This window comes from Nematolebias whitei, chromosome 15 (genome assembly GCF_014905685.2).
Source record: "Nematolebias whitei isolate Nwh7 chromosome 15, NemWhi1, whole genome shotgun sequence".
NCBI lineage: Eukaryota > Metazoa > Chordata > Actinopteri > Cyprinodontiformes > Rivulidae > Nematolebias > Nematolebias whitei.
Genome location: NC_056512.1, coordinates 19,195,662 through 19,214,346, shown reverse-complemented (window position 1 = coordinate 19,214,346; position 18,685 = coordinate 19,195,662). Strand labels below are relative to the sequence as shown.

Genomic DNA, 18,685 nt, shown 5'->3' with positions numbered 1-18,685 from the left:
TAGTTAGAACATACTCTATGGTCCCCCTTTTTGAATAGGGGACCACCACCCTGGTTTGCCAATCCAGGGGAACTGTCCCGATGTCCACGCAATATTGCAGAGTCTTGTAAGCCAATACAACCCCACAACATCCAGAGCCTTAAAGAACTTGAGGCAAATCTCATCCACTCCTGGAGCCCTGCCACCGAGGAGCTTTTTAACCACCTCGGTGACCTCAGCACCAGAGATTGGCAAGCCCGGCCGAAAGTTCCCAGGCTCCGCTTCCTCAGTGGAAGACATGCTGGTGGGATTGAGGTATTTGAAGTACTCAGCCCACTGACCCACGACATCACAAGTTGAGGTCAGCAGCACACCACCTCCACTATAAACAGTGTTGGTGGTGTACTTCTCCACCCCCCACGGGATGGCGGATCAGAATCGCCTCGAAGCCGTACGGAAGTCATTCTCCATGGCCTCTCAGAACTCCTCCCACGCCCGAGTTTTTGCCTCAGCAACCACCGCTTGGACTGCCGGTACCCATCAGCTGCTTCTGGGGTCCCACAGGCAAAAAAGGCCCGATGGGACTCCTTCAGCCTGACAGCATCCCTCACCGCCAGTGTCTACCACCGGGTTTGAGGATTGCCACTGCAACAGGTACCGACAGCCTTGTGGCCACAGATCCGATAAGCTGCCTCAACATTAGAGCTGCGGAACATGGCCCACTCGGACTCAATGTCCCCCACCTCTCCCAGAACGTGTTTGAACTTCTCCCCGAGGTGGGAGTTAAAGCTCTGTCTCATGGGAGACTCTGCCAGACGTTCCCAGCAGATCCTCACAATATGTTTGGGCCTGCCAAGTCTGAGAGGCATCCTCCCCCACCATCGGAGCCAACTCATCACCAGGTAGTGGTCAGTGGACAGCTCCGCCCCTCTTTTCACCCGAGTGTCAAAACATGCGGCCGCAGATCAGATGAGATGACAACAAAGTCTATCATTGAACTGCGGCCTAGGGTGTCTTGGTGCCAAGAGCCCATATGGACACCCTTATGCCTGAACATGGTGTTCGTTATGGACAATCCATGATGAGCACAGAAGTCCAATAACAGAACACCACTCTGGTTCAGATCAGGTGGGCCGTTCCTACCAACCATACCCCTCCAGGTCTCACTGTCCTTGCCCACGTAAGCGTTAAAGTCCCCCAGCAGAACATGGGAGTCCCCAGGAGGCGCACTCTCCAGTACCCACTCCAAAGACACCAAAAAGGGTGGGTAATCTGAACTGCTGTTTGGTGCATAAGCACAAACAGTCATAACCTGTCCCCCCACACGTACACGGAGGGAGGCTGCCTTCTCACTCACCGGGGTGAACCCCAACATATAGACGCCAAGATGGGGGGCAACAAGTATGCCCACTCCTGCTCAACGCCTCTCATCAGGGGCAACTCCAGAGTGGAAGAGTGTCCAACCCCTCTAAAGAAAACTGGTTCCAGAGCTATGCGACGAAGTGAGTCAGACTATTTCTAGCTGGAATCTTTTAAACTCACACACCAGCTCAGGCTCCTTCCCCACCAGAGAGGTGACGTTCCACGTCCCAAGAGCCAGCTGCTGTAGCCAAGAATCAGACAGCCAAGGTCCCCGCCCTCAGCCACCACCCATTCCACCCAACCCCTTTGGCCCCTCCCACAGGTGGTGAGCCTATGGGAAGGGGGACCCACGTCTCCTCTTCGGGCTGTGCCCCGTCGGGCTCCATGGGTAAAAGCCTGGCCACCAGGTGCTTGCCAGCATGCCCCACCTCCAGGCCCAGCTCCAGAGTGGGGCCCTGGTGACCCACGTCTGGGCGAGGGAACATTGATTAACATTCATTTTGCTCATCATAGGGGTCTGTGGGCTGCACTTTGTCCTTCACTGTAACAGTGTTAGTAAAAACCTGCTTTCCCCTCCTTAGCTGCCTGATGGTTTGCCAGAATCTCCTCAGAGCCAACAGAGTCTCTTAATTGTTTTTAACATACATGAAACTCCAATAGCGAGGTCATGGTGGTTTATAATGGCGTTTGAGCATGATGGAGCCTGCATGTCTCATGTGGTTTGGTCCTTAAGATTTTCAAGCAGGACTGGCATGCTGACCTCATTCCTAGACTACGATTATGACGAGGTCATGGAAACAACCTAACAACTGTGGTACTCATGGCTGTATCAAACATGACAAAAACATTTAGGAGCTTTGCCAGGGTGGGAGAAAAAGTTAGTGCAGGAGATGCAGAAAACATTTTTCATCCACATTCTAATGTACTATGAAGCGTGTAGAAGGGTTGGCTTTCTGTGTGGAGGCCTAATCTACAAAGCCATTTGGAAGGTGCCAAACAAGAGTCACTTCCTCGGCACGAGAAAGGTGAGTCAAGCATGTTGTCATACTCAGCGTTACTCCAGCATTAGGGCCTGCGAGAAAAATATATCAAGATTTACTGAAATTAATCAAAGTTTGATGCAAAATGGCACACATTACCCTCTGGAAAACAAGACGGGAATCTCTACAGGCCACTAGACCTCTGTTTTGAGTCGTTCTTCAGTAAACAAATGAAGAGCTGGTTTGATGGAACAAATTAAGGGTTGACTGCTGAGCACAATAATCATTTAGCTGATTTTAGTAAAGAAAACTTGGGTCTTTTTACTGGAAAACATGAGTCGTCCATGAAGCAGGTAAACTCATAAGGTATGCCAACGTATACTGAACATGTGTCCACGAGCAAATCAAAACTATGAGTTTTACAACAAAACTACTATGAGTTAGTAATCTGTCCAAACCAACCTGTGGAACAGACACGACCGTCTTTGCCCCCTGAGGAGTCCCACCTCCAGTCCTCTGACGCTGGCCTGAGGTAGCAGAAGCCGCTGCAGGGGAGGCACTGGTTCCTGAATGCTTGCTTACAGATGAAGTATTTATAAGGCTGGTGTTGGTAGTGCTGTTAATGGTAGGGGTCTTCTGGCTGCTTGGAGGAGTGTAGCTGCACTGACCCGTCTTGGCTACTGTCGCTCCTCCTGAGACACCTGAGAACGAGGGCCTGAAGCCAGTGGGGGTTTTGGGAGTGTACTGGTGTACGGAGGGGGCTGCCTGAGAGCGAGGACTCTGAGAAACTGAAGGTGACGGAGAGGAGCTGGTAGTGGTGACGATTGGGTTGGGGGTTCGGGGGGTGAGTTTGATGATGGGAGGGATGCTGCTGTGGGTGGATTTGGTGAGGGTAGCATGCATAGGAGTAATGAAGTTAGACTGCGGCTGCGTCTGACCACCAGTGAGCGTCTGGGTGGAGGGGTTCGGTTTACTTTGCGAGGTCTGGGCAAGGCGAGAAGCCTGAAAGGTTTTGTGGACTATTAGTGGGATTGACGCAAGGCTGTGTGGTCGAGTCTGAGGTGAGGTGACGATGAGGGCGTCATCATCGTTGGCTTTAGTATTGCTGCCTTTGACAAGGACAGAAAAGGGAGTGGAGGCTCCCATCTTTGATCCTGGGGGCACTAACGGAGATGCTGTGGGTGGGGGGCGTGGCTTAGGAGGGGATACAGCGACAGGTGTGCTTGTTTTTGTCACACCCACGCCCGAAGGTCTCTGAGTGCCCAGAACAGAGTGTCTTTGAGTCTGCACCGTTACCTTCACAGTCCCCATGCCATCCGGCCTAACTGAGGTCAGAGAGGACGACGTATTGGGGGCCGCCCGAGACAGGGAGGGAGAGGAGGACACAGGGCCTGCCCGAGACAGAGAGGGAGAGGAGGACACAGGGCCTGCCCGAGACAGGGAAGGAGAGGAGGACACAAGGGCCGGCCGAGACAGAGAGGGAGAGGAGGACACAGTGGTTGCTCGAGACAAAGAGGGAGAGGAGGACACAGTGGTTGCTCGAGACAGAGAGGGAGCGGAGGACACAGGGGCTGTCCGAGACAGAGAGGGAGAGGAGGACACAGGGACTGTCCGAGACAGAGAGGGAGAGGAGGACACAGGGACTGTCCGAGACAGAGAGGGAGAGGAGGACACAGGGATTGTCCGAGACAGAGAGGAGGACACGACTGTCCGAGACAAAGAGGGAGAGGACACAGGGGTTGCTCGAGACAAAGAGGGAGAGGAGGACACAGGGGTTGCTCGAGACAGAGTGGGAGAGGAGGACACAGGGGCCGACCGAGATAGAGAGGAGGACACAGTGGCCGGTCGAGACAAAGAGGGAGAGGAGGACACAATTGCTGGTCGAGACAAAGGAGAGGAGGACACAAGGGCCGGTCGTGACAGAGAAGGGGAGGACACGTTGGGGACCGGCCGAGCTAGAGAAGGGGAGGAGGATGAAGAGGTAGAGATGTAGTGAGATGTGTTGGAGATGGGAGCACAGACTGAGTTCTTTTTCTGCTGCTGGAGGAGAGCCGAGGCGTGGAGGCTGGGAGAGTTGGTCGCAGTCTTGGTTCTGTCCGGGGACGGGGGGCTGTCTCCCTGAGCCAGGCCCTTGGCTGCGTTACCAAGGATGGCCAGAGCCTGAGAGATGGAGTCGAAGGCGGGAGAGTCATCGAGAGAGCCGAGACATATGGGCTCAGACGGTGACAGTGGAGGTCGCTTGGCAACTGGAGCAGCAGGGGAGGGGGTGGCACCCACTGAAGGTGCCGGTCGCTGAACCCACGCTACCTCCTGGAAGAACAGAGGAAACATCAGCATTGGTTCTGAGAAATACCTTTGTTTATTCCGAGTAGTAAACAAGTTCAGCAAGTTGAAAGATTTAAGTTTAGTTTAATAAAACAGCTTTGATTCAGACTTGTTGGATTAGAGGAAACTGGACTTAATCTGTCATTTCCGAAAGCTCATCGGATGAGACGTGAAACAACTTTAAAAATCATTTTAAATAAACAAGTCCAACTGCCTTCAGTTCAACATAAAGTAAAATACATTTCACCAACCTTTGGCTTGGGTTTTGTTGGAAACATCTTTTTCTTTGCTCTGGAGCAAACCAACAAAGCAAACGAATCAGGAGCAAGTTTTAAACATATTGATGCAAAATCAGGTTTTACGACGCAACATGACTCACGTGTAGCCTGTTAGATGACCGTGAACCATGATGCTCTCTTTGAACAGCATTCTTAAAAATTAAACAAACACAAGTTCAAAATTATTTAATGTGGACGTAATTTGTGCTTTTATTGTGACACACTATTTGTTCTGCTGTTGTGGATTCTGTCATTTATGGAGGCCAAGGGGAAAACTTAATTTTCACCTCATCTTAAGATAAGTTGTTTCAATATTTTGTGCAAACAAAACTTGTTTTTTTGTGATAATGTTATCTCAAGATATTAAAGGAAAAGTTCAAATATTATGAAGCAAGTTTCTGTGGAAAAGTTACACACAATTACAGCGTTACCTGTAGATGACTCTGAACAACCTCAGTGTGGAGAAAAATAAAAAATAAAATTGGAGTCAAGTTTCATAACGGTTAATGTGAACGCCATGTTATAAACCTCCACACTGCTTTACATTTTGCATTAGAGTTATTTATATTTACAATTAATTCTTTGGTTATTTGCATGCCCAAAGAGTAGCGACAGCAGCTAGTTGTATCACATCCTCTTTTGTGATTTCTGCCTGCTTTAAATAATGCTAACATTCAAAACTTTTTAATATTTAATGCAAAACATTTTTTAGAAAAACATATATTCCACAAATATTACAGCAGAAATATGAACTTCCTCCTGGAGGGTTACCAGATTGCACTGGAAGTGCTACAGCTAGCTGCTGCCACTGGTATTTGCCCTGAAATCTTATGTAAATAACTGCATAATGCTAAATTAAAGGCAGTGTAAAAGTTTATAAAATAGTGTTTCTGCTAGAATATTTTGTGGGTTTGAGTTGACTAGCTGTTAGCTCATCAGCCGTGTTCAAACTGAGGTTGTTTAGAGACATCTACGACAAGTAAGATGCTCACTGTTTACAAAATTTCCCAAAGAACCTGATTTAGAAATAGACACTTTATCTTTAACACATACATTTCAATTAAAAAAAAAAAATTGTAAACACTAGAAATTATTTTGAAACCTCTGTAACTCAAGGATTTCTTCTTTTCAGACATCAACAGTCGAGCTGGCAACCAATTCAACCAGACGTGACTTAAAAGGGACGTTTGACAAACAGCCAAACATACGCAGGATTTTATGGTTTCAAATTCTTTTAGTGTCACGACAGCCGCTGAAGGGAAAGAAGGAAAACAAACACAAAAGAGAGGGAGGAAAAATAAACATGTATACACATAAAACATTATATACAGTAGTTCCTTGATTATCACGAGGGTCAAGTTCCAGACACCCCCGCGAAAGGTGAAAAACTGTGAAGTAGGGACATTTATTTTAGTATTTACTGTATTGTTTTCACTATAAGTCGCAATTATTTGTATAATTTGCATGCCCTGCGACTTATACGCGGAAGCCACATATTTATGGACTTTTTCCCCCATATTTATAAATCAATTTTTGACTGATATGACCCTTTTCATTCATTCGGACAGAAAATATTGTACACTACCTCTTTCAGGCACTAGATGGCAGTCGAGTAGTATGGCACACCGTTGTATTATGTAATAGATTAAAGTGGCTATTAATGACACAATCGGCTTGCCATTGACTTGCACCGTTGTTTGCCGTCAAATCAGCTTGATTTCCCTGCACCGCCCCGGTGAAATGCAGCTGATTTGACCATCAAAGTGCATTTATTAAGTAAAAGTTCAACTGAGACACACATTTACTATAATGTCGAGCAAACAAATAATTGTTTTTAAGAGTTAATCTAGTTAAATTCTTGTTAAAATTCTCCAGTGCACGCTCCCTCTGCCGTCATTTAGCAGCCAATCGATTTTTGGCACAACACCGGCCCATGTCGGTGGTGACGTGTAACAAGCGCAACGTGTGCAGCCCACAAGTGCAGGAGAAAGCTCCGATCAGCTGATCTCCTTCTCTGCAACACACGTTTCTCCAGCTGCAGCTTTGTGAAGAGTTAACCCTTTGCTGTCCAGATGCACAGATCGACTTTTGTCTTCCAAATTAAAATTCAAAGTATGTCACATTGTAAAAATCATCATAATCACTAAATATAAAAGTGTTAAAAGTTATTTTTTATTATTTTAGCACTTCTACGTTCAGTTGTTTCAGTGTAATCGATCAAGAAGTACATTTCTGCTCCGTGCTGCAGAGCTGAAGCTGCGTGACATCCTTTGATGTCCTGCTGCACTTCTCTACAATTTAAATACTGTAACATTTTAAGTAAACAATCCATGCTGCATGGATTGTTTACTTAAAATGTTACAGTATTTAAATTTAAATTGTTTATTTAAGGAGGGAGATTGGGAGTAACAGGTGATGAGTGTGATTACAGCCTGGCACGTCATGACAAAGTTTACTGAACTTGAACTACTGTATCCCTACTTCGTGGGTTTTCACTTATTGCGAGTGGGTGTGGTCCCCAACACCTGTGATAAATGAGGGACTACTGTATAAATTTTAAGGCTTCATGAACCCTTCCCACTCTTGCAATGTTCTAAACGCTCTAAAAGAGCACAGCCTGTCATGATCTCCGCCACGCCCACTTCTCCACCACAACCACACTTATGCTCATCACCGGTGTCACCTCAGTCTTCCCCCTGCTGCACCAGTGTGCTGCGCCTCCCCAGTCTCTGCCTCCCTGCCAGATTGTCTAATCGCCTCATGCCTGAAATACCCAGCATTCTTGATCCTGGTCTCGTTCCTAAAGGCTCGGTTCAGGTCGCGCTAGATTTAAACAACCCATGCCACTTGTGCGGCTCAATCAGGTATAGGAAAGACCCCCTCCCCCGCCTCCTTTCTTTTTCTGAGACTGTCTGTTGCTTGCTCGCCTGTTGTGCGTCTCTGAGACACGATGGGGAAAGACAGACCTCACCCCCTCCTTTCTCCTTCTCTGCTGCGACAACCTCAGAAAGAGAAAGGAGGGGGTGGGGGATGGGGTCTGTCTTTCCCCATCGCCAGTCGAGTGTCGTGTACAATCTTGCGTTGAAAAACCGCGATAGAGCAAGTCGGCGAAAGTCGAACTGCGACGTAGTGAGGGACTACTGTGTGTTAGAGGAAACTATATTTTTACGCAACATAAAAACTAGAAAGCATAGTTTACTCAAATGATAGGAGTGGTCAGTTCGTACATACAGTAGTCCCTCGCTACTTCGCGGTTCGACTTTCACAAACTTGTTACATTGCAGTTTGTCAACGCACATTAACACATTTAAAAAATACAAATAAAAAAATTACACACGATTGTCAACTTTAATATTACTCACGTGATTGGGACAGTACGGGATACTGTACAGTAAAAACTTAACGAAAATAAAATATTTCAGACAGGCGCTGCCATTTTCTAGTTTTCTCTCAGTAAGCCTACACTGTATCACCATTCATAAGGACTACATTTCCCAGAAGCCAACAGGGCCCCGCCCAGAAGCCCCGTTGCCTTCTGCTTAAATATGTAGAGGGAAAGTTTTGATCTGATCTGAAAAAGTTTGGTTCTTATTAGTCACTTCAGCACCCAGCTAATTCAGAACCGCATGGAACTGGACGGTCCAGGGGGTCCAGTTCTGGTCCGGACCGGATCAGAACTGGACCCCCTGGACCCATTGGCGAATCTGAGAGCTGTTAGTCGGCCCACAAGGACTTCTGAGCGGGGACGCGCTGTCGTAGGTCTGGCTTCTCTGGAGCCCACTGGGACTTTTTTCCAACCAGATTTGGACTCAATGTGGTCCCGTGTTGGCCAGCTGAACCCCCCCCCCCCCCCACACACACACACACACACACACACACGCGCACAAAAAGTGCTTTGGCGCTCAAGGATTACACAGAACTGGAGCAGAACTGGACCTCCAGACCCACTGACGAATCTGAAAACTGGTAGCTGGCCCACAAGGACTTCAGAGTGGGGGACGCACTGCTGTAGGTCCGACCTCTCTCCACTACCCCGAGCCAGAGCCAGCCAGAACCTGCAGGTAGTCCACAGCTACATACATGGATGTTGTTAAAATGATATGGGTTGAAGAGTTCCGAACATTGCAAGAGTGTGGGTAAGGGTTATAAAGTCTTAAAATATAAATTCATACTAAAATAAATGTGACATCTCTTCTTCGCAGGTTTTCACTTATTGCAGGGGGGCCTTGAACGCAACCCCCCGCAATAAACGAGGGACTACCGTATGCTCACAACATGCACCAACAGCTAGAGGGAATTTCCAATTCCCCCTCTTTGCTCCATGATGGGGACAAAAAGGAGTTCCTCTACATGACCTCAGCGTGCCCCACACACCTGGCCTGCATCCAGCCCTTCGGCCACAGAGGTTTCACCTCCGTCTCCATGAAGGCTTTCAGGTACTCTTCCAGAGACAGCGTGTTCTTGCCCTCCAGCTCGTAGCAGCCGAGCTTCACCTGCACCAAGTTACACAGCAATAACCTGCAAACACATAAACGTGAAGGAAATCACAGCATAATGAGTCCCACCTGTTTATTTTTGTTACTAGTCCAGCATCTAAAAACCTCCAACCTGAGCTTGTCGTCCCACACAAACTTCTTCCGAGGCCCCATCACCCTCTTTCCTGGTTTCTCCTCATCGTCATCTTCTGACCCATTTTTGTCTCCTTCCTCAGACTGCTGCCTGTGAGGCGAGGAGGCATCACGTGGTTCAAGCGCCACAAAAACGTTTAACTATTAAAATAAGAGCTGGTTTCTTACTTTGCCACTTTGGCGATGCAGTCCATGTTGTAGCGAGCGACCTGCTCCGGCATCACGCTGCACACGGCCAGCTTCAGCTTCAGCAGCGGCGTCCGGAGCCGGTCGTCCTGCGAGGCAGAGCCGTGTCAGAAATTACACACATATCCAGGAGAGCAGCACTCACACGCTAAATATAGCTGTACAGTGGGAACAATGACAGGTAGAACCAAATCCCAGCTCCTCAGATATTTCAACACACAAACCAGCTCAAAGGCTCTGCCTTCAAAAAGCTAAACCAGGAACATTTAGCGTTTTAGTTTTATTAAAGACCTTCCACATTACAAAACAGTAAGCAAACTGGTTCATACTGATCGACTGTGAGCTTAATTCATTAGGCTGATTACTGTCATTTTTTTATTAATCTGCCTCGACCCCACCAGAGTGCTAAATTGATTAAAAATCAGGCACATCCGTAACCAGCCCGGTGTTGTACACCATTTTGTTTACTGTTCCCACAGCGGAGTGGAGCAACACGTCCAGGCAGCCCTGACTCAGAGCTTTATTCTGCAGCTCCTCCGGTTTAACAAACGGTAAATGTGCCTGAGTAAAACACGCAGATCTAACAACTTGACCAGATTATAAAGATAAGAACGAAAGACACGGTCAGATTTAGCAGGAAAATTATAACAATCTAAAATTAATATTAAACTGTCTAAGTCTTGTTTCATTTACTAAACAGGAATTGTTACTAATATAGGGAAAGCATAAATTATTGTGTGAATGTTTATGAAGCATTCACACAGTTGAGATCAATTTTTCTTCTGTTTGTTTTTCAACATATTTCTCGTTCCAGTTTTTTTTTTTTTTTGGCCATTTCCATAAATCATAAATCAAAACGTTCAACTTGTTCAGGACCATCCTGCTATGACTTTTGGTGTTGTGCAATTTTAGCTTTTTGAAATATTTAGCCTTTTCTTCCACTTTCTCCTCATAGAAAATGAACTGAGCTCATTTTCCATCCATCACATCTTTAGATGTGTTCAGCTTCTTTCAGCTTCCTTGTGCAAATTTAAACTATTTTTCTGCTAATTTCAGCTGTTTTGTGATCCTTTCAGCTTCTTTCTGCTAATTTCAGCTTGTTATGCTCCTTTCAGCTCATTTATACAAGTTTCAGCCTTTTCTGCTATTTCAGCTACTATTAAGCTGTTTATGCTAATTTTAGCTTTTCCAACTAATTCCACATTTTTTGCACTCATGTAATTTTTTTTCAACCTAATTCAGCAAAATGTGCTCTCTACACTTCCTTCTGGTAATTTAAGCTTCTTTCTGCTTTTTTAGCTAACATTCAGCTGTTTATTTGCTAATGTTAGTTTGTTTTTTTCAGATAATTTCTACTTTTCCTGTTTACATTTCTGCTTCTTTCAGTCTAATTGGGCAAACATGTTATTTCTGCTTTCTTCTGTTAATTTAAGCTTGTTTTACATTTTCAGCTACCTTTATTTTTAATTTTTTAGCTAATTTCACCTCTCTTCAGATAAATTCAAGTTTTTTTGTGATAATTCCAGCTACTTTCAGTCTAATTAACTTCTAATTATTTCAGTTTATGTTCCTGTCAACGTTTTTCTGCTAGTTTTAGTCATTTCAGTTCGTATTTAGCTGTTTTATGCGATTTTTATTGTTTTCAGCTAATTCCACTTTTTTTTAGCTCATTTCAGCTCTTTCTGCTTCCTTCTGGTAGTTTCAGCCTTTTTCTGCCTTTGCAGCTACTTTTCAGCTATTTGCTAATTTCAGCCTTTTTTTTAACTAATTTCATAATTTCTGTGCTTATTTAAACCTAATTCAGCAAACGTGTTCTTTCTGCTTTCTTCTGCTAATTTAGGCTTGTTCTTCCTTTTCAGCTAAAATTCAGCATGTTTTTTAGTAAATTTCAGCTGTTTTTCATCAAGTTCTTCAGCAATAAGCATTCACAATACATTTTCACAGGAAATGCAATTTCTATTGTTTAATTTAATAACAATTCTTGAGTAAATTGTTGGCAGTCGTTGTTTGTGTTTCCTCCTTTATTAAACCCAGAACGTGTTTAGATTATAAACTTTACGTAAAGTGTTTAAATGTTCAGTTACTGTTTCCATGGGCCAAAGACAAACCAACTGTCGAGTCTGAACAAATATAATACGGTCAGAATAGAGATAAATGTGTTTAAAATACTGTTACGCACAATTTCAAACAATATTGCCGGATGGCACACACTGGAATAATTGCTGACTCTCAGCTACTACCACAGCAAACTGCAGCACAGACCTGAACGTTGAGGCTGAGCTTCTTGAGGCGTTTGAGCAGAGCTTCTTTATTGCAGGGCACGAAGGCCTCCAGGTGGGAGTAGACGGCTGAGCGCACCTCCGCGGGCTGCTCCTGAACCTGCAGCTCGATGCTGGTGGACACAGAAGAACAGCGGTTAGCACTCTGCTGCTGCAACGCTGGCCTGTAAACGCAAACTCAATGGTACCGACTCCAGCAAGATGTTGTTCATGTCCAGTGTGAAGAACTTCTTCCTGCCCTCTTCATCGAACAGACGGGACGCCTGCAGAAAGAGGAAGAAGATGAGGATGCGTGTGGCGTTCGCACACAGCTGGGATGTTGGGAAGGAGTGAAGTCCTCACCGCTCGCAGGTCTTCGATGCGCTTTGCGAGCGGGCCTGGCAGACCACCGGGGAGAGGAGGCGGCGGCATCATGTTAGCTTGAACTGCTCGACCGCCGCCACTTTTATGCCCGAACGACCCGTTCTCTCCCTGCGTGGGACTGCCGGGCTGAGGCGAATCCAGCATCCCGAAGTCCAGGTCGCCCATCATGTCCTGCAGCAGGTCGTTGTTGGCGGAGCCCAGCAGTGACATCACAGCCTGGTCGTCGGTCAGGTCCGACACGTTGTTGTCGCTGCCGCCGCCGACCTTGAGGTGGGCGCTGACGGGCGCGCTGACGACGCTGGGCACTTTGGCGTTGGGTCGTGGCAGGCCGCCAGCGGCAGCCATGTTCTTCTTGCGCATCTCCTCTTTCTCGCGGGTGAAGCGGCGAAGCATGTTGGCGAGGTGCAGCGAGTCCTTCATCAGCTTCTTCCTCTTTTTCTTCTCTGGGCGGTGAACGTTCAGAGCCGAAACTCTGCCAGAACAAAAAAAAACGTGCAGAACAAACACAGAATTACTGAGTGAACATGGATTACATCCCACACAGGGCTGGGAATGTCATCAAACTTGTAGTTTCTATTTTTATAATCTGATAAAACCTTTTTAAACATATTCGTGCAGCTGAACTTCAGAGGAAGTCGATGTCAACAAAACAACAGGTATAAAAAGGTGTGCCGGAGCGTCAGCAGTCAGGACCGGGTTATCATTTAACAGTTCACTCTACATTTACTGGATTAATTATGAAATATAGAGTGAATTTATTACAGTACAGATTTAAAAAATGTTACAACTGGTGCTGGATGGACAAAAAAAAAAAAAAAAAAAAAAAAAAAAGAACAATTTACTCATGTTATAGCAACATGAAAAACTTATTTTACACAAAAAGTGAAGATTTGACCTTGTTGACATCTTATCTGGCCCCCAAGAGGATATGTTAAACGTAAAATACTTTGTCACTTTAATTTTTTCAGTAAACTTTGTTTATGATGTCAAAAGTGTAACAGACAACGTCAAATGAGACCAATCAAACTATTTTTGAGGAACCTGCAACCAAGAAAAGATGTTGAGCATCCAACTTGACTTAACGTAGATTCTGAAACTGGCCTTTAGTTTGAGAAACGTTTTCATTTTGACCCTTTTCTAAGCGAGCCTGACACCCCACTATCCCTGCTTTGCAGTTTTTCACTTATTGCAGGGGGCGTGGTCCCTAAACCCTGTGATAAACGAGGGACTACTGTTTTAAGTACATTTTGTGGGGGTGGTGGAATGGAGGTTTGAGAGGGTGGGCCTGTGATCAGAGGGTCGCCAGTTCAATTCCGACCTCATTCAGACATCAAGCCCTCCACGTCTCGTTTTTAATCTTTAGCCCGTGCTTTAATGTTGTGGTTTTGTACTGCATGGTTTCTAATGCTGGAAAGTCTCCTCGAGTGTCTTGGAAGGCACCAACAAATAAAATGCATTCTTATTTTTATTATTATTATTAAAGCCCTTGTGTGAATAAAAAAAGCCATCAGCCTCTCAGTAAACTCACCCAGGCTTTGGTAGTTTGTTTTTTCTGGGTTTCTTGTCCTCTAGAATGCCACCATCTTGCTTTTTCCGTCGTTTCTTCATCACTCGCTCTTCACCATCTTTCATCTTCTAGAAACACGTAAGAAATGTAAACTATTGGCGTTAAGCATCGCAGCCAACTGTGAATTAATCCACATGTACAGTTTTATTTAAAAAAAACTGTCAATCTCAGAACGGACTGAGCGGACCTTGAAGTGGTGATCCTCGGTGTTCGTGTTGTCCCCCTCAGAGTCCGACGCAGGCCTGAACTGCAGAGTGCCCGTGTTGATGTAGAAGCCGCCGTGCTTTGTGGTGAGAGATGCCGGCACCAGCTCATCGTACTGAGGTGGACAGAACATCACATTTAGCTTCGTTCCAGCTCACTATGTCTCCATGAAAGAACTGAAGCTGAACTGATTTTTATTTGCCGTTTTATTGACTTCCACCTAAAAAAAGAAGCAGAGTCAACAATCGTGTGTAAACTCACGGCCTCTGAATTATCTATGAAGGGGTCGGTCTCATCGTAGCCATAACCGATGTCGATGAGATCCTGCATCCGGTCCTTTTTCTTCTTCTTTGGGCCGCCTCCCTGCAAAAGGAGGAAAAGCACAGAATAGAAAACCTTCAACATATAAAACAGACAACATTAATGTATACTATATGCTTCCATTAGGTAAAGTTATTAAACAGCATGGGATAAATGTTCATTGTTATGCTGATGATACACAATTATATGTGTCCATTAAACCAAATGAGTCCAATCAGCTACTTAGACTACAAGCATGTCTTAAAGACATAAAAACCTGGATGACCCTTAATTTTCTCCTGTTGAACACAGACAAGACTGAGGTTTTAGTTTTTGGACCTGAGCCTCTTAGAAATAAATTTTCAGTCTTTTTCCCTCCTTAGATGGCATTAATCTGTCCTCCAGCTCTAATGTTAAAAATCTTGGTGTTATTTTTCATCAGGTCATGTCTTTTATCCCCCACATTAAAAATATTACTAGAACTGCCTTCTTCCACCTGCGTAATATCTCTAAAATTAGAAACAACTAAAAATGATGCAGAAAAACTGGTTCATGCATTTGTCACGTCTAGACTGGACTATTGCAATGGTTTATTACCTGGGTGTCCAAATACTTCCTTAAAACATCTTCAATTGATCCAAAAGGCTGCTGCCAGAGTCTTAACTGGAGTTAGTGGGAGAGATCATCTCTCTCCAGTTTTAGTTTCTCTCCATTGGCTCCCTGTCAAATCCAGAATTTAATTCAAAATCTTACTTCTAACCTACAAAGCTCTCAACAACCTAGCTCCATCTTATATTACAGAGCTTATTGTTCCATATTTTCCTAACAGAGCACTTCGCTCTCAGACTGCAGGTTTACTTGTGGTTCAAAGCAGAATGGGAGGAAGATCTTTCAGTTATCAGGCTCCTCTCTTGTGGAACCAACTTCCAGTTTCTGACTGTGAGGCTGACACGTTGTCCAGTTTAAGACTGGGCTGAAGTCTTTCCTTTATGATAAATCCTATAGTTAGGGTTGGCTTGGGTTTCCTAAACAATCCCTTAGTTCTGCTGCTATAGGCTTAACAAATGCTGGAGGACAAACTGACCACATCTCCTCTCTCTGCTGCTGTCTTTACACGTTCTACTCTGCATTTGTTTTTGTCATTATTTCTATTGTTGACATGTTCTTTGCACTCTCCACACAGAAACTACACCTGGATCAACAAAGTCCATGCTCCATAATCCAGACAATACACCTGGATCAGCTACTCCGTGTTCGTCTCTTTCTTGTCCTCACTGACCTGCAGTCTGGTTCTGCTGGAGGTTTCTTCCTGTTAAAAGGAAGTCATTTCTTCCCACCCTCACCTGTTTGCTGTTCACGGTGGGAGGTTGTGACAAAGTGAAGATATGACACAGTCTGCTTCTTCCTTAAGATATTTTTTACTAATTGGCTTTTATAATGCATCTGAATTAGGGATGGGGCCGATCCGATCTGGTATCAGCATCTGATACCAGCATAATTTACGTAGCAGATTTTTCCGATCCATGATGCACGTCTGTGTCTGTGTGGATCCATTTCAGTTTGCAGCCAGCTAAAACGTGAGTAAATACTCTTTTTATACAGCTGAGGACTGAGAGCAGCACTATGGCTAACGGCTAACCAACTTTTCATCGTAACATGTCCGCTGTGTGTGGAAGTACATTGAGGAAAATAAGTATTTGAACTGCGACTTTGCAAGTTCTCCCACTTAGAAATCATGGAGGGGTTTGAAATTTTCATCTTAGGTGCATGTCCACTGTGAGAGACACAATATAAAAAAATATCCTGAAATCATAATGTATGATTTTTTTAAATAATTTATTTGTGTGTTACTGCTGCAAACAAGTATTTGAACACCTGCCAATCAGCAACAATTCTGGCCCCCAAAGACCTGTTAGTCCTCCTCTATAAAGTCCACCTCCACTCCACTGATTATTCTAAATTAGAAGCACCTGTTTGAGGTCGGTAGCTGCATAAAGACACCGGTCCACCCCACACAGTCAGTAAGACTCCAACTACTAACATGGCTAAGACCAAAGAGCTGTCCAAAGACACCAGAGACAAAATTGTAGACCTCCACAAGGCTGGAAAGGACTACGGGGCAATTGCCAAGCAGCTTGATGAAAAAAGATCAACTGTTGGAGCAATTATTAGAAAATGGAAGAAGCTAAACATGACTGTCAATCTCCCTCGGACTGGGGCTCCATGCAAGATCTCACCTCGTGGCGTATCAATGATCCTAAGAAAGGTGAGGAACCAGCCCAGAACTACACGGGAGGAGCTGCTCAATGACCTGAAGAGAGCTGGCACCACTGTTTCCATGGTTACTGTGGGTAACACACTAAGACGTCATAGTTTAAAATCATGCATGGCACGGAAGGTTCCCCTGGTTAAACCAGCACACGTCCAGACCCGTCTTAAGTTTGACCATGACCATTTGGATGATCCAGAGGAGTCATGGGAGAAAGTTCTATGGTCAGATGAGACCAAAATAGAACTTTTTGTTTTAATTCCACTTGACATGTTGGAGGATGAAGAATGAAGAGTACCATCCCAAAAACACCATCCCTACTGTGAAGCATGGGGGTGGAAGCATCATGCTTTGGGGTGTTTTTCTGCACGTGACAGGACGACTGCACTGTATTAAGGAGAGGATGACCAGGGCCATGTATTGTGAGGTTTTGGGGAAGAACCTCCTTCCCTCAGAACATTGAAGATGGGTCGTGGCTGGATCTTCCAACATGACAATGATCCGAAGCACACAGCCAGGAGAACCAAGGAGTGGCTCCATAAGAAGCATATCAAGGTTCTGGAGAGGACTAGCCAGTCTCCAGACCTAAACCCTATAGAAAATCTTTGGAGGGAACTCAAACTCCATGTTTCTCAGTGACAGCCCAGAAACCTGCTGATCTAGAGAAGATCTGTGGAGGAATGGACCAAACTCTCTGCTGCAGTGAACCTGGTGAAAAACTACAGGAAACATTGGACCTCTGTAACTGCAAACAAAGATACTGTACAAATATTAACAATGATTTTCACATGTGTTCAATACTTATTTGCAGCAGTAAAACACAAATAAATTATTTTAAAAATCATACATTGTGATTTCTGGATTATTTATTTTTAGATGACATCTCTCACAGTGGACATGCACCTAACATGTAAATGTCAGACCCCTCCATGATTTCTAAGTGGGAGAACTTGCACAGACGCAGGGTGTTCAAATACTAATTTTCCTCACTGTATTTTACACTAAACACTGCATGACAGCAATGTGCAGTGTCTGCAGAGCTGCTGTACCGAGAGCAGGAAGCTCGGTCGCGACCTACAAAACATCGAACTTAATGAACATTTGAAAAAGCACCACATTAAAGAGCATGAGGATTGTTTAGCCAGGCACCGCGGTAAAGTTAGTTTTACGTTGGACATTCGATCTCCGTGGCTCCAGCGGTGTGTTCCTCTCGTTCAGTCCGAAGCAGTCAGTCTGATTGCAGTCAGTGCTCAGTGTGCCTGTCTCGGAGGAGGGACAGACTGAGCGCGGCTGACTGAAATCAGACTGACGGCTTCACAGCTTGACTGAATATTTGCAGCCAAGATATAGTTACGTTTACCCTCCAGGCGATATTCATCACTACATCAGTAGACAATCATAAAAAACTATGATTTGAAAAATAAAAGAAAAATTTATAAAAAATAAAATTAAATTAAAAAACAGCTACATTATAAAGCGATGTAAAATACTAAAAACAGGAACATGTCTTTGTTGGTTTTTGCCATGAACTTAGCAGATGTTTGAAGCCATTTAATCACTTTAATATCCACTGTGGTGTATTGTTTTTAATGTTTTTATGCCATTAGTGCTTGGTTTATATTTAGTTGATGTTTTTCTTAGTTCATATTTTAGATCTTATTGCCGTTTGTCTTTTACATTTTATTGTGGGATGTAACCGAGACCCTGTGTACATGATCTTGTTCCACCACGTGTACCACATGTGGTGTGTATGACAATAATACTCTCTGACTCTGAAGCTAGAAATAAATAAAAACATGTTTTGTGTTAGCAGGATTTAATTCTAACTTTGAAACTTATCCAACATTAATAAAACTTACCTCAAGTTGCCTTTTTGTACATGCATGCATAAACTATTTCCTGGCTAGATCCTATAAGTTCCTATAAGTTCCTATAAGATCCTATAAGTTCCTATAAGATCCTATA

At 44.6% G+C, this 18,685-nt stretch overlaps 1 protein-coding gene across 1 annotated transcript in view; it reads right to left on the bottom strand.

Moving 5' to 3' along the window:
• Positions 1 to 18,685, bottom strand: part of ubn2b (ubinuclein 2b) — a gene marked incomplete in the record, with an annotated part of 27,746 nt that overhangs the window by 5,398 nt on the left and 3,663 nt on the right. The window contains 13 exon segments of the mRNA XM_037689440.1: positions 2,784 to 3,694; positions 4,289 to 4,631; positions 4,898 to 4,937; positions 5,026 to 5,076; positions 9,299 to 9,442; positions 9,533 to 9,643; positions 9,721 to 9,827; positions 12,001 to 12,130; positions 12,210 to 12,280; positions 12,360 to 12,852; positions 13,909 to 14,015; positions 14,135 to 14,266; positions 14,413 to 14,514. Coding sequence (XP_037545368.1) covers positions 2,784 to 3,694; positions 4,289 to 4,631; positions 4,898 to 4,937; positions 5,026 to 5,076; positions 9,299 to 9,442; positions 9,533 to 9,643; positions 9,721 to 9,827; positions 12,001 to 12,130; positions 12,210 to 12,280; positions 12,360 to 12,852; positions 13,909 to 14,015; positions 14,135 to 14,266; positions 14,413 to 14,514 — 2,742 coding nt within the window.